Below are 14979 nucleotides of genomic sequence, written 5' to 3' on the forward strand. Positions count from 1 at the left end.
AAGGCTTGGGTCTAATATAGAAGATTTGGTAATTATTTTAACTTTCTTTGAAGCTTACCTTTTAAAATAATTCCCGTGCCTGCTCTTCATATTTCTCTTCCTGTACATTAAAGCTCATATAATCTATGCAGGAAGCTCTCTTGCTTTTGAATATAGCTTTTAGGTTTTAATTTATTTAAGTTACTTTTCCAGTTTTTTAAATGCCAATCAAATGTAATAGCTTTCCCTATATATAAAATTTATACCATGTTTGTCAAAGTACTTAAAATTTTATTCTTAGATTTATGTATTTTTATGTGTTTGAGGGTTTTGTCTGCATGCATGTATGTGCACCATGTACATGCCTGGTGCCCACAGAGGTCAGAAGAGGGCATTGAATCCCCAGGAGAAGGACTTACAGATAGTTATAAGATATCACATGGGGACTGGAAAACAAATTTGGATCCTCGGCAAGAACAAGTGCTCTTAATGAGCCTTGTCTCCAGCCCCACTTTTCACGTTTTGACCATATGGTACCAGACAGTCCTTTCATCAGCAAACTCCCTCTAGCCATTCCTGTGCCACCTCATTCCATTGTACCTATGTAACTTTCCACCAATGATGGGGTTCACGCTGACAACTGATCAGCAAGAAATCTGTCTAGAATAATTCCTCCCAGTGTTTGTTTTCTTGAAGAGCTTCTTGTATCGATTTTTTGAAAGTTTGTTCTCCAGGGAGCAGACAAAGACAGAGAATAGCATGAAAGATTTTGTTAGGGAATCCCATGGGATAAGCATCCACTGAATGGGAAAAAGGGGGGAAGAAGGGATGGACAGAGGGAGCCAATAAGCTGTCCCAAATCATGTCTATCAGTCATTGGACACAAAATGCCCCCAGGAAGTGGGTATGATCTTGGGGAGGTGACTGTCTTCAACTGATGCATTTCTGGAGCTGCAAGACAGTTGAGAGCTTTCTAACATCACTGCTAACAAATGAAATAAGCACTTCATTCCTGTAGGGGGATCAGGCAGCAGATAATAGAATCCATCACAATGTGATATCATTTTTTAAGACAGAGTCTCTCTACATAGGCCTGGCTGTCCTGGCACTTACTATGTAAACCAGGCTGGCTTCAAACTTGCAGAAACCCTCCTGCTTCAGCTTCTGAGGTACTAGGATTAAAGGTGTGGGCCACCATGCCTAGCCTGTGATACCATTTCTTTACAGTAAAATATTGGTGTTTCTCAAACAATAGATTTGAGGACTGTTTGGTTTGGTTTGGTTTGGTTTGGTTTGGTTTTTATTATGGCTCACTATTTTGTCCAGCCTTTCTGATTCAGTCATCTGGCTAGCTAGGACAATAAGTATACGCCACTGAACATGGATCAATAATACTTTCACTTTGCATAATAGTTAAAGAGAACAAAAATTTTAAACTGGTACAGTTTTATTTAAACCTTTAAGTTATACCTTCCAAATATTTAGATATAATATGTGAACCTTTATTTAGCCTTTTGTTCTAGGGTTTTCAAATGTGACTGACAGTCCTGCCCATCCAAAATAAATTCTTTGATCTTGGGTTAAACTATACAAGAAACTTCTATTCACTATATAAAAATGATAAAAATACAGATTAGTTTTAAAAAGCAGATGGGACTGAAGAGGTGGTTTATCAGTTAAGAGTACCTGCTGCTCTTGCAGAGGACTTTGCTTTGGGTCCCAGCACATACATGGTGGCTCACAACCATCTGTAACTCCAGTTCCAAAGGATCCAACACCATTTTCTGGCTTCTGAGAGCAATAGGCATCCACATGGTGCACATACATACATGCAGGTAAACACTCATACATATAAACATAAAGGAAACTGTGATGGAACATGTCTTTAATCCCAGCACTCAAAAAGCAAAGGTAGGTGGATCTCTGTGAGTCCAAGGATAGCTTTGTCTACTTAGTGAGTTCCAGGACAACCAGGGCTACACAGTGAGACCTTGTCTCAAAACTAAATAAAGAATAAGTAAATCTTTTTTAATCTTTAAAAATGATAAAAAAAAACTCTCATCAGTCTAATTCTCATAAAAATTATTAATGTTCTCATAATATATAACAGTTCATTTTAGAGGCCATTTTATTGTGTGTGTAAGTGTTTATATGTGTGTGCATGAGGAGGCCAGAGGTCATCTTGGCTGTCTTCCAAGTAGACTGGTTCTTCTTCCTTTTGTGGGGGGGTATTTTTTAATACTAGTTTACTTTCTTAAAATTCGTATATATGTGTATATCTGAATGTACACCATAGGTGCGTGGGTTCCCACTGGTGCTGGAAGAAGGTGTCAGATCCCTTAAAGCTGGAATTTCAGATGGTTGTGAGCTGAGAAATGTTCTCAGGTTCTTTGCAAGAGCAACACGTACCCTTAAGGCTAAGGCATGGCACCAGTCCTCCACATTAAGTTGTGTTGTTGCGGTTGTTGATGTTGTTGTTGTTGTTTTCAGACACTGTCCCTCCTTGAACCTGGACCCACTGATTGTCTAGATCGGATAAGCAACAAGCCCAAGGGATCATCTTGTTTCTGAGTCTGCAGTACAGGGATTACAGGCAAGATCTGCCAGTTTAGCTTTTTACGTGAGTACTGGAGATCCAAACTCAGGTAGGTCCCCATGATTGCACCAAAAGCCCATCACTGAGTCCATCTCCCCAGTCCCTTAGGGATCATTCAAACGCGCATTTTTTCTTCATGGAAAGCATGTATGCTTTTACAATCTGTTTTCCTACTGAGGATTACATGCTGAGTTCTCTGCCCTAAATGCAGATGTCTATTTGAAATAACCCTATACTTTTTCACCCTTCAAAACAGTTTGAAGATGCACAACTTACTGCAAGCCTATTATTTTACTTGCTCCTAAAGGTAGATTTCTACAAATAGAATTATTGGGTAAAATGGCATACACAGGACTGGTGAGATGGCTCAGTGGGTAAAGGCACTTTGCTGCCAAGCTCGAAAACCTGAATTCAATCCCCAGAGCTCACACGGTGGAAAGAAAGACCTAGCTCCTACAAGGGACCTCTGCATGTGCACCATGGCAAGCTCCTTCCCCCAACACACACACACACACACACACACACACACACACACACACACACACACTTAAAGGCATTGCAGCTTTCTATAAACTGCAAGAATTTCACAAACATCCTCCACCCTCAAACTAAACAAAACTGTTTTTTAAAAGCTATTTTCCCCTACTAATTTCCTTTTCCTCGTTTCCTTTTGAATACAAGGAAACTAAGGCAGTAGATAAGGACCGAAATGCTCAGTAGCATATGCTATATGCAGCCAGCCACACAGTCTGAATGCTCACACACACATATAGATACGCTTGCCAGTACTGTGGGGTAGAAGAAAATTGCATCTCCTCCCCTGTGGTTCCCAACATCACTCTTGATGGTACCGTGAAAATCAACTCCAACCAACCTTACTAAAGAAATCCTGGTGTAAGAACTAAAATTCATTTTTCTTTCAACTATTTTTTCTTATTAATTCAAAAACAATTTTCTTATGCACTTATAAAGTCATCAAAATTGGCCATGAACGAGTGCATGATTCCATGCCCTAAAATAAAACTGATCCTCTTTATATGTCCCCAGAATAAGCTGGAACACTTACTTGGTACAAGGCTTTCTGACCCCAGACACAGTGGTGACTCAGGCCTACACTCCCTTTGCTTGTAAAACTGAGGCTGGAGGATTACCAGGAGTTCAAGGGCAGCCTTGTCTACATAGTAAGTCACAGAAGAGAAGTCTCACTTATGTTCTGTCCTTACGATCGCCATGGGAACTAATGGCATTTCAGATGCTTATCGTCTCATGCTTCCCCGATGACGGTAGCTCCCTAGCTTATTTCCCTATCTCTCGTCACCAGTCCCGTCCTCACGCCAACTTGGACTCATCCTGAACACAAATCGACCACATTATTTTTCTTTCATCCTCTGATCGCGAAAGTCCTTGTTGTTTTCAAGAATAAATACAATGTTCAGACACTTTAGCAATCAGAGGTGCTCCATAAAGAATTCATGCTGACGTCTTCGCTCGTTCACCCCCTCTCGTGGCCCTCCTGCATCATTCTACCCAGGTTATCACGAGCTGGCTGCCCCACTTCCTCGCCTTTCTTCCTCCAATTCTCCCTCCTCAGATGACCTTTTTGACCTTCTGTGGTGTATTCTTCAAGCACAGCTTGCTTAAAGAGACCCCCTTTTCCATAAAGCATTCCCTGAGCGCTGATGCATTGTGCAGCAGTTTCTGTTGGGAAACTTCAGATGGGAAGCAGCTGTCTGGGGCCGGAAGACTCCCGGTTTTACTTCCATGTAACCTTATCTTTCTAAACAGACTATAAACCCAAGGATGAAGACAATAGCTCTTTTTTTTGCTTTTTAAAACACACAACTTTATTGATGACATAAAAATAAAGTCTCAAATGTATAAACATAAGTCCACACAAAGGACCGAAGATTACCTTACTTATGAAGAATCAGTTTGGTTTCTGCTCATGAAGCATACTAAAAATATCTCAATCCAGACAAGATAAAAATTGACATATGTATTTCCAGAACAAACTTGAATTCATTTGGTGTTCATAAAATTGTCCAGCTATAGACTCTCATAGGCAACATTTAGTTTCAAAGTTCTAATGCAATTTACAATGTACAACATGTCCAGGGTATAAAATTAAAATGTTACTCAAACTTTAAGGGGAACAGATAGCCAATCAGAGTTTATTTATTAACACCTCAACTCTTTCTTTCACCTCTGGGTCACTACAATCTGCTGCTAAGGCCCTAAGTTTCTTGGCACAGGCTTTAGGTCGTTGAAAAAGGAAATAAAGGGAACTTTTACTGAATCTGTCTTGGGGATAAGTTTTTGCTCTTTTTTTAAAATGACGATTTATATTTTCAAAAAGTAAAAGGGCGTTAAGGATATTCTCTTTTGTCTCCTTCTTGCTAAAAATGTTAATCAGTGCTGTTGGTGCATTGGCAATGAGCAAGTCTCTTGTCATGGATGGATTTTTAGAGAAATTCACAAGCATTCCCAAAACATGGTCTTTAGTTTCTCCACTTCCCATAGCCAGCAAACGGAGAAATTCTGAAATATAATTGGTAACCATATGCTGATATTCACTAGTAATAGTCAGGTGTCTTATCAATCTTAGTCCAGCTACTTGCACATTTGAATTTAAGGGATAGGTGACAGTATCTTCACATACTTGACTTAAATATGTCTTAACCTTTCTGTGGTTTTCAGCAGCAACTGAGATGTTATTCAAAGCATTTAAAGCCTTTTGCCGGACAGTAGGGTGGGGATTACTCAGTAAGCTTTGGATAACCGAAATTCCACCTATATTCCGATCAATTTCCTGGGGATAAGGATAATCAGCACTGTTATACAGTGCGTTCGTGGCTATTTCATGAACAGAAGGATCTTCAGTCATTTCAATCATGCAAATGAGCTTTTCAAGATCTTCCGGGTCCAGATTAGCATCACGTCTACAGCGGCAGTTGCAGGAATGCACCTTGTCTCCGGCACCGGCTTGCCTTCTGAAGCCATCTTCACCTGGAAAGCTGCTTTGGTGTAATAGCTTGCTTTCTGAACAAACTATGGTTCCATCCCATACACCCATTCCTGCCCCAGGGACCATGGATGGATAAATGCCACTTGGTTCAGCTGACCTTTTGGCTTTCACCTGAGATGTAGATTCATCACCGTCACATTTGTTTTCATTACCAATACAGAACCAAGACCGTATGTCAACTCCATCAGCAGCATCTTTCGTGCTGGCCTTATCCCCAGTCCCAGATTCAGAATTGGCATCGTTTTCATTTGTAGATCTGAGGTCATTATTGTCCTCATTGTCAGCCCCAAACAAGTTTCTTAGACTGATCTCTTCAATACCGGGGCTGGATTCTCTACTTAGCTCCTCCTCCTCATCATCATCATCATTTATATTTGGAGAAAAAGTCCAAGACCCTAAGCCAGCCTCTACCTCTGTCCCAAGCCTAGACCCTTTAGAGGCTGCATCTCCATCCCAGGACCAAAGCTCCATTCTGGTTTCAGCCCCACCCTCTGCAACAACTCCAGCCCCAGTTTCAGTCTCAAGCTTAGACCCTTTGGTGGTTGAGTCTTCATTCCAAAACCAAAAGCCCATTCTGGTCTCAGCCCCTGTCTCAGCCACGACTCCAGCCCCAGCCCCAGCCTCAGTCCCAAGTCTAGACCCTTTAGAGGCTGCATCTCCATCCCAGGACCAAAATTCCATGTTGGTCTCAGCCACAGATTCAGACACAGCCTCAGTTCCTGTTCCAACTCCAGCCTCAGTCTCAGCCCCAAGCCTAGACCCTTTAGATGCTGCATCTCCATCCCAGAACCAAAATCCCATGCTGTTCTCAGTCCCAGCTTCAGCCTCAGCCCCTCCCCCAACTCCAGTCTCTGCCTCAGCCCCAAGCCTAGACCCTTTAGTGGCTGCATCTCCATCCCAGGACCAAAATCCCATTCCAGCTTCTGACCCAGCACCTGCCTCAACTCTAGTAGCAGCCTCAGCACCAGTCTCAGACTCAGCGGCAGCCGCAGCTGCTGCCCCAACCTCTGCCCTAGTCTCCACTCCCACCTCAGCCACAGCCTCTGTCGGCCCAGCTCCAGCCTCAGCCTCAGTTCCAACCTTGGCCTCTGTGTCAACATCAGCCTTAGCTCCAGTCACGGTGGCAGCCTCACCTCCAACACATGCGCCTGTGAAAGCTGTCTCCTCAGATCTGGTCGAGGACTCGGTACTTGGCTTCTTTTCATCCGTCAACCCAGAACTAATGATGCTTTCTTCCCTAGTCCCTGACACGGTGGAGTCACTGGTCTCATCTTTAAAACCAGCTACAGGCAAAATAGTAGCCTCTTCTGTCCAGCACCAAGACCCTATAAAGGCCTCACTCCCAGGCCCAAACCAAAATCCTTCATTGGCCTCCACCTCAGCACTGACAAGGAATCTCCCACTGGCCTGGTCTTGAGTATCTAGCCTAGATCCTCCACTGGCTTCATTACTAGACCTAGATCCAGGCCAAGATTCTCCACTAGTCTGGTTCCCAGCACCAGGCCAAGAGCTTCCACCACATGCTTGATCTTCAAATCCAGATTTAGTCTGCTCCACAGACCCGACCCAGGACCCTCCACTGACCTGACTCCCAATGCCAGCCCAGGACCCGCCACCGGACTGATCGGTGGGGCATGTTCCAGACCCTCCAACGACATGACCACCAGCTCCACCCCAGGAAACTCCTCCACTAGACTGATCCTCAGACACAGCTGGCCTGGACCCTGCAGTGGTCTGGTCCCCAGCACCAGTCCAGAATCCTCCTCCCGTGGCCTGATCCTCAAATCCAGGTTTGGAACAGCCACTAACCTGATCACCAGTCCACGACACACCGCCGACCTGAGTCCCAGTGCCAAGCCAGGATCCGCTACTAGACTGGTTCACCTGCACTGGCTTCGACCCTCCAACATCCTGACCACTGGCCCCACCCCAGGAGCCTCCTCCAATGACCTGACTCGAAGTGTAAGTGCAGTACCATCCACCGGTCTGATCTCCAGGGCCAGGCCAAGACTCTGCATTAGACTGGTCCCTGGACCCCATCCTAGATTCTCCACCAGACTGGTCCCCAGAGCCAGCCCAGCATCCTCCTCCACTGGACTGATCTACTCCACCAGCAGTCAGTTCTCCAGACCCAGGCTGAGATTGTGCATTGGCCTGGTCCAAAGGCCCAACCAAGAACCCTCCACTGAGTTGGTCTCCAGAATTTGCCCATGATCTTCCAGCAGACTGATCCTCAGGCACTGACTTGGACCCTCCAGTGGCCTGGCCAATAGTGCCAGTCCAAGACCCTCCATCGCCAGTCTGGTTCTCAAAACCAGGTTTGGATCCACCAACAGACTGATCACCAGTCCCTGTCCAGGACTGATTCCTAGTGCCAGCCCAAGACCCACTAGACTGGTCTGCAGCCCCTGATGTAGATACGCCACCAGCCTGGTTCCCAGTGCCAGGCCAGGCTGTACCACCAGATGGATCTACAGTCCCAAGCCTGGATGCTGCACTGGCTTGGTTTGCGGTCTCAGCCCAGGACCTTCCACTGGACTGATCTTCGGGTCCCAACCTGGACTCTCCACTGGGCTGGACAACAGCTCCAGCCCAGGTCACCTTTTCACTGGCCTGATCTTCAAACCTTGGCTTGGCCTCACCACCAGTCTGATCAACAGTCCCTGTCCAGGCCACCGCATTGGTCTGGTCTACAGCCCCAGTCCAGTATCCAATACTAACTATGTTGCCAGCTCCAGTCCAAGACACTGCACCAGCCTGGTTATCAGCCACAGTCCAGGTCCCAGTAGCCTGGTCCACAACCCAGGACACTCCACTGGCCTGGACTGCAGGCCATGACCCATCACTGACCTGACTCACAGCCCAGGGCCCGGCAATGGCCTGGTTTCCAGAGACAACCCAAGAACCTGCACTGATCTGGTTCTCGACCCCAGTCCAGGAACCTCCACTGACCTTGTCCCCAACCCAGGCCGCCTCGGTAGCCTGAGCTCCTGCCCAGATAGCTCCGCTGGCCTGGTCAGCACTTACCCAGGACCCAAGAGCAACCTCATTCTCAGGCCTAGCCCCATCGCAAGCCACGGCCCAGGAACTAACAACACCAGACTTATCATTAGCCCCAGTCCAGGGTCCAATACTGGCTGCATTCTCCTCCTCGGTCCAGGACACACTATTCTCCCAGTCTCCATCTATGGTCTGAAATCTAAATTTGATCCACCGCTCAGCAGCAATCCAGTCCTCAACACCAATTCCATTCCAGTAATAATCGTGCATGTTAGGCTGAGCAGCTACCACGCTCACCATTTCTGCGGTAGGCACAGCACCTGTGACCGGCCTCGCATAGATCTTATTGTCTGCAGGGGCTGCTACCTGCAAACTGGACACACCCTTATCCCTAGCTCCAAGCAAGGCTCCGTTCTGGGAACTGACCACAGCCTGGGGCTGAGCAGAGCTCCTCGTCCCTGTTTTGGCTCCTGATTTAGTACTAGCATTGGACCTAATCTTATTCCTGGCACTCAGCAAAGGTTCATTCTGGGAGCTGACCACAGCCTGGGACTGGGCAGAGCCCCTTGCACCCAACCCAGCCTCTGCTTTAGGCACAGTGTTGGAATTACCCCTGACCTTATTTCTGGCACCAAGCAAGGCCTCAGCCTGGGAAGAAGCCAAAGCCAGTATTGTACTTGCCCCAGAATCTGCCTTAGGCACAGAATTGGAATTGCCCTTGACCTTATTTCTGGCACCAAGCAAGGCCTCAGCCTGGGGTTGAACAGAGTCTGTTGTAGTTGCCCCAGCTTCTGCCTTAGGCACGGCATTAGAATTACCCTTAGCCTTACTCTTGGAACCAGGTAAGGTCTCGCCCTGGGAATTGGCCACAGCCTTGGCCTGGACAGAGCCCACTGTACCTGCTCCAGCATCTGGTTTAGACACAGCACTAGAATTTCCCTTGACCTTAGTCTTGGTACCGGTCAAGGCACTACCCTGGGAGGTGGCCACAGACTGGGGACAGGCACCTGCCCCAGCCTCTGCTTTAGGCACAACATTGGGATTGCTCTTAACCTTATTCTTGGCACCAGGTAAGGCCTCACTGTGGGAATTGGCTGCAGTCTGGGACTGGGCAGAACCCGTAGTATCTGGCCCAGCCCCTGCTTTAGGCACAGAATTACGATTACCCTTGACCTTATTCTTGGCACCAGGTGCAGTCTCACTCTGAGAACTGGTCACAACATTAGGCTGGGCAGAGCCTGCTGTAGCTGTCCCAGTCTCTGCCTTAGGCGGAGGGTTTGGATTGCCCTTGGCCTTATTCTTAGTACCAGGCAAGGCCTCATTCTGGCAATTGACCACAGGCTGTGGCTGACCACAAGCTTTCTGGTCTGCCTTTGCCCCTGCTTTAGAAACGGTATTAGAGTCACTTTTGCTATCAACCTTGGAATCAGATGAGGCCTCGGCTTGGGTTTTGGTCCCAGTTTGAGGCTGTGCGCAGGTTTTCACATCCGTCGCAGCTCCCGCTTTACACTTGGCTTTGGCTTTGCCTCTAGCCTTCCCTTTAGTATTAGGTAAGGCTTCACCCTGGTTCTGGGCCACAGTCTGAGCTCCTTCCTTAGGTATGGCATTGGCATTGTCCTTAGCCTTGATTTTGTCATCAGGCAAGTCATCACCCTGAACACTGGCCAGAGGCTCGGGCTGAGTACAAAAAGCCACGTCTATACTAGTCTCTGCCTTAGCCACATCATTGGTATCACTTCTGGTTTTATCCCCGGTCTCAGGCAAGGCATCCGTCTGCAAATTGTTTTTTGTGTTTGCCTTGGCCCCTGCTTTAGCCGTGGCATTGGTATTACCTTTGCCCTTAACCTTGGCATCGGGCATGGCTTCAGTCTGATCACTGATTATAGCTTGATGATCTGTATCGGTTACGTCTGCACCAGTCCTTGTCTTAAATACAACACTGGCATCTTCTCCGCCATCGATCACGGCACCAGGCGTTGCCTCGGCCTGTGTTGTGGCCACAGTCTCAGGCTGTATTATACAGGCTCTCGTATCTGCCTCGGCTTCACAAATGTCATTTGTATTATCACAAGCATCATCCCTTGCCCCTGGTGAGGATTCAGCCAGAATGTTGGCAACAATCTGAGGCTGAGAGGAAGCCTTTGGATCTACCCCAGAGCCTGCCTTTGATGTGGCTTTCAGATTCACCTTGTCATCAGCCTCATCAACGACCGTGTCATCGTTTTGGATTATGGCCACAGTCTGAGGCTGCGCATAGGACTTCACGTCCACTCCAGCCACTATGAGGGGCATATCATGGGGAAGTCCATCAGTGTCAACTGCTGCATCAATTCTAGTCTCAGAGTGAGTCCTAGTCACGCTCACAGGCTCTTCCAGTGCTCTTATCGTGGCTTCCGCCACGATTCCAGTCTCATTCATGGTTCCAATCTTGACTACTTCCTTGGTCACTGCCAAGACCTCACTCTGTGTCACTGTTACTCTGTTAATCTCTGTCTCTTTTTCAGTGAATGTACAAGCTTCTGCTTTGGTCTGGGTCATTGCTTCTTTCTTGACCTCTGCCCTGTCAGCCACTGCCCAAGCGTTAGCTTTGGTCTGAGTCACTGCCTCTCTCTTGCCTACTTCCTCAGCCTCAGCATCAGTCTGTGTGACTGCCTCTTTCATGGTCACCTCCTTGGCTTGGACTGTGACTTCAGTGAAAGTCACTGACTCTGTCATGACCATTGCTTCCACCAATGAACTGGTCCCAGAATGAGTCTCTATCTCTTCCTCAAGCATTGTCTTGGCCTGACAGTTGATATTGGGTCTAACTAGAACAGGGATCTCGGTGTCTACTTCAGCCATGGGCTCACCTCCTTCTCCAGTTTCTGGTCCAGTTATGGCTCTAGTCTCAGTTTCTGTCCCAGCCATGGCTTCATCTGTGGCCAAGGTCTGGTTCTGTACCCCAACCACACTCTCCGTCTCGATTCTGGACCCATTTCTGGCAAATCTGCTCACACTCTGAGTTCTTCCCTTGGTTAATCTGTAAATGCAGTAACAGGTGCCAGCCCAGATCACTAGTCCTGCAGTTGCCCAGCCCACGTCTATAACGCGGCCCATGTAATCACTCTTGCTAAGGCAAGAGCAATGTATAAGAGGGCTTACTCAGGCTAGGAAAGAGGGTGGTGTGTCTGGGCAATGGTGCTTAACCCCTTAAAGGCCAGTAGAGCTGCCACCGGAAGTAGACCTAGAAGTGGAAGAAGGAAAGGAATTTAACCATCTCTTCTAACTCTACGACATTATACAGATAGATACAAACAGGAACAGGAAAGCATAGAAACAATGTACTTGTTGGGAGGAGAAGAAGAAGATCAACCAACTTTTCATCACTTATTTTATTTCTCCTACCCTCCCCAGGGCCCAGCTATTTTCATATGCAAAATAAATTGTATCAAGGATGGCAGAAGGGCAGATGATGAATGGATGAAGAACAGAAACTCCCAGAACTAGAGTTTTTTTTTTTTTCAACATCCAGAACTAGAGTTTTAAGGGATCTTTTCTGGTTGCCGTTATGACTGGTTCCCACTCATACAAACCTGGAATGAATGAAGACGTCCCCTCTTCTATCCTTTCGCTCGGTGAAGCTCCCTAAAGCATACCTTTAGACCTAGAGAAAGGGCAGACAAAGGGAGAGATCTAAAGGAGCTTGTTTTTCATGGAGCAGCGTATTATTAGCAATTTACTCCCTCAGTTTATCCAATGTCCTTGGGTGCTTATCAGACTCTTTGCCATATACCACAATCAAGGTAAGGGGTTGGGGTAACTATCAGGAATGGTGAGAAAGATGGCTGTGAAAAAAAGAAGACAAAGCTCCTACAGCTTGTCGCCTGTGGAATGCACACTGGTCTCCACTAACACACATCCGAGGCAGACCTAGACAATTCCCACCCTCTTACCGGTTATTCTGATCAGAAATAATTTCTTCTTTGCTTCCTTGCTTCCAATGATCTCAGGCTCCGAAGCAGACATGCAGGAGGATCTATAGGCAAGTAGATAAGCAGGAGATAATGGAGACTGTGTCCTTAGTAGAACAGACAAGCACCCTAATTCTTAGCTCCAATGTCTGCATCGCCAGGGTCCTGGTCCATTTTAACAATGTATCCGGTCTTATGATCCCATCTCCAGCCTTCTTTGTCACTGTCCAGTCCGCCCTCCCTCAAGTATTCCCACTGTTTTCTTTACTGCAATTAACAGGTTGTACTGCAGCATTGTGGAAAGCAGCCATGTGGAGCCAAGGCAGAAGTGCCAGCCACTGAAGCCCTTTCAAGCTCAGCCCACCCTCTTTTGTCATCCCCAGCCACTACCCACCTTCATACTAACCTCCATAGTTCCAAAACCGTCTCCCCCTCTTTCCTTTGCTTTCAGGAATAAAAAGCCCTACTTCAAACATGAAAAGCCCTGGAACAGACAAAGAAAAGGGAGAGGGTGAGTGCTGAGTGCTTTTGATAGCCTAGCATGAAACATCTGTGTCCCCCGGTCCTGCCTTTCAGCATTTAGAGACTCAGGCATAACCTAGGGCTTCACCTACCCTGAACTAAATAGCACAGAGAGGGAGAAAGGAAAAGGAAAAGGGGGGGGAGAGAAAATTTATTTTTAAACCACCTGTAGGATTCTAGGTCTTTCCTAAAAAGTCCACCATTTCCTTGATCAAGATGGCCAGGTAGGCATGACTATCTGGAAATTGGAGGATGGCGGAAGAGATGGAGGCCCCAGATCCCGTGATTCTTCAATCATAGCCTGCCATCTGCTTCCCTGAAAGCCATCCCTAGGAGTCTCAGCACACGATACAAGGTGTGGAGGAGGGCTTTTGCTTCTGCAAAATCATTATCCCATCCCCCAAAGGCTATATCAAACAATAGTACTATCATTTTACACAATAATTTCCATTTTTCAATATCATCTGACACAAATCAAAATAATCTATAATACAGTTTTGTCCTTATTGGTATTCGCCATAGAATTTAAATGAAAAGCCTAAAGCCCGATAAGGAAACAAAGCTTAGGTAAAGTTCTCAGGCTAGCCCCACCCCACATCCTAATCGCATATAAATACAATATATTCAAATACATATATATGCACGCACACAAATATAATAGTGCCTACGTGGCTGCATAGAATCCATACAGAACTTCAATGGTTCAGTATTGGTGCTCACACTAACCTCCATTGATTCTGTGCAGTTCTCTTGTCTCCGTCTCCGTTTCTCCCTCGCCTCAACCACAAACAGTGCCACACCGAACTATTGTCCAAAAGGAGAGAGTAAAGGCACTGAGTGCTTAGGCCAGCACCAAGGCCACGCATCCCAACAGTCTCCTTTTTGGAATCCGGTTGTCAAAGGTCCCTCCCCTCGTTCTGAGACACCACCCCTACCGAGCCCGCCGTCCAGGCACTAAGGCCCACCATTTTCTCAGCAAATGCCACGGTGGCGCGCGTCCCTCCTCTGAAAGGAGCAGGAAGCCCGCGGACATGTGCGGGCGCCCATTGATGGAGTTAATTAAAGAGGATGGACATCTCCCTCTGTATTTCCCTCTAGAGACTCTCCCCACCAGCGGCCCTGTCAAAGCACAGGGTTCCCTTGCGCTGATTCAGCCAGGGGCTGGGGGACGCGGGAGAATCGGAGGGGAGGGCTCCTTGAACTTGATCAGCATGGACACCCCCCTCCTCAATCCATCTCCGCTGCGCCGCCGAATTCCGAGGCTGCAGCTAGCAGGGCCGTGGCGCAGCGGCCCCGGGGCCCTTACCTGATCAGCTCGCCTCGGGCCCGATGCCAGCCCGCCGCGCAGGGCAGCGGGGAGCTGGTAGCCAGACGCGAGTGACGACTGCACCCAAGGCTGCGTCGCTCTGCAGCTCCAGGTCACGTGAGGGCCGCACGTCATCGCTCGCCCTCCTCCCCACAACCCCCCACTGGTCGGAAGGCAGTCAACAGGACCCCCATCAGCACGCACAAGCACCCCCCCTCCTCGGGTCCAAGCGCGGAGCCCCAGCGCGCCCCGCCCTGTCACTCATCTCCGCTCTCTCCAATCTGAGCGCCCACAAGTGTCATCACCATCTAGCGGTTGGAGTTTACCGGTCCCTGGTTACTAGGAAGGGTCTGTACCCCCACCCACTCTCAGGCCTTGGCTGTAGCCTTTTCTGCATCTTTGAGGAATCCTTTCTTTTCCTCTCAGGCTACAATGCCAACGCTCTCCACCCTCTCTCTATACAACCTGCCCTCCCTTAGTAACAACCCCACCACCAAATCGCCTAGAGACAGGAAAACCGTGCAACCAAAGCCTTCACTTTCTTTGTCTGTATTCCTTTTTTTGTTAACATCATTTTCTCCCCGTGATGGGAAAATACAGT

At 47.6% G+C, this 14979-nt stretch overlaps 1 protein-coding gene across 4 annotated transcripts; it reads right to left on the reverse strand.

Moving 5' to 3' along the window:
* Window positions 1-4391: 4391 nt before the first annotated feature.
* Window positions 4392-14506, reverse strand: Armcx4 (armadillo repeat containing X-linked 4). 4 transcript variants are annotated; one of them, XM_048417917.3, is made up of 6 exons: window positions 14379-14506; window positions 13799-13876; window positions 12957-13034; window positions 12533-12615; window positions 12173-12243; window positions 4392-11823 (listed from the first exon to the last, which is right to left on the reverse strand). In XM_048417917.3, exon 6 carries the CDS (start codon window positions 11694-11696, stop codon window positions 4740-4742), a length of 6957 nt encoding a protein of 2318 aa, XP_048273874.3. In that variant the 5' UTR covers window positions 11697-11823; window positions 12173-12243; window positions 12533-12615; window positions 12957-13034; window positions 13799-13876; window positions 14379-14506; the 3' UTR covers window positions 4392-4739. The 4 variants fall into 4 exon arrangements, with proteins under 4 accessions (XP_048273874.3, XP_048273875.3, XP_085541091.2 ...); XM_048417918.3 differs by having other exon boundaries at window positions 12945-13034; XM_085684965.2 differs by lacking the exon at window positions 13799-13876 and having other exon boundaries at window positions 14379-14461.
* Window positions 14507-14979: the final 473 nt, after the last annotated feature.

The sequence above is a fragment of the Myodes glareolus genome, chromosome X (assembly GCF_982192425.1).
Source record: "Myodes glareolus chromosome X, mMyoGla1.1, whole genome shotgun sequence".
Classification (NCBI taxonomy): domain Eukaryota; kingdom Metazoa; phylum Chordata; class Mammalia; order Rodentia; family Cricetidae; genus Myodes; species Myodes glareolus.

Coding starts and splice junctions, on each gene's coding strand:
- Armcx4 (XM_048417917.3), bottom strand. CDS start 11,696: ATGGGCCGCGTTATAGACGTGGGCTGGGCAACTGCAGGACTAGTGATC.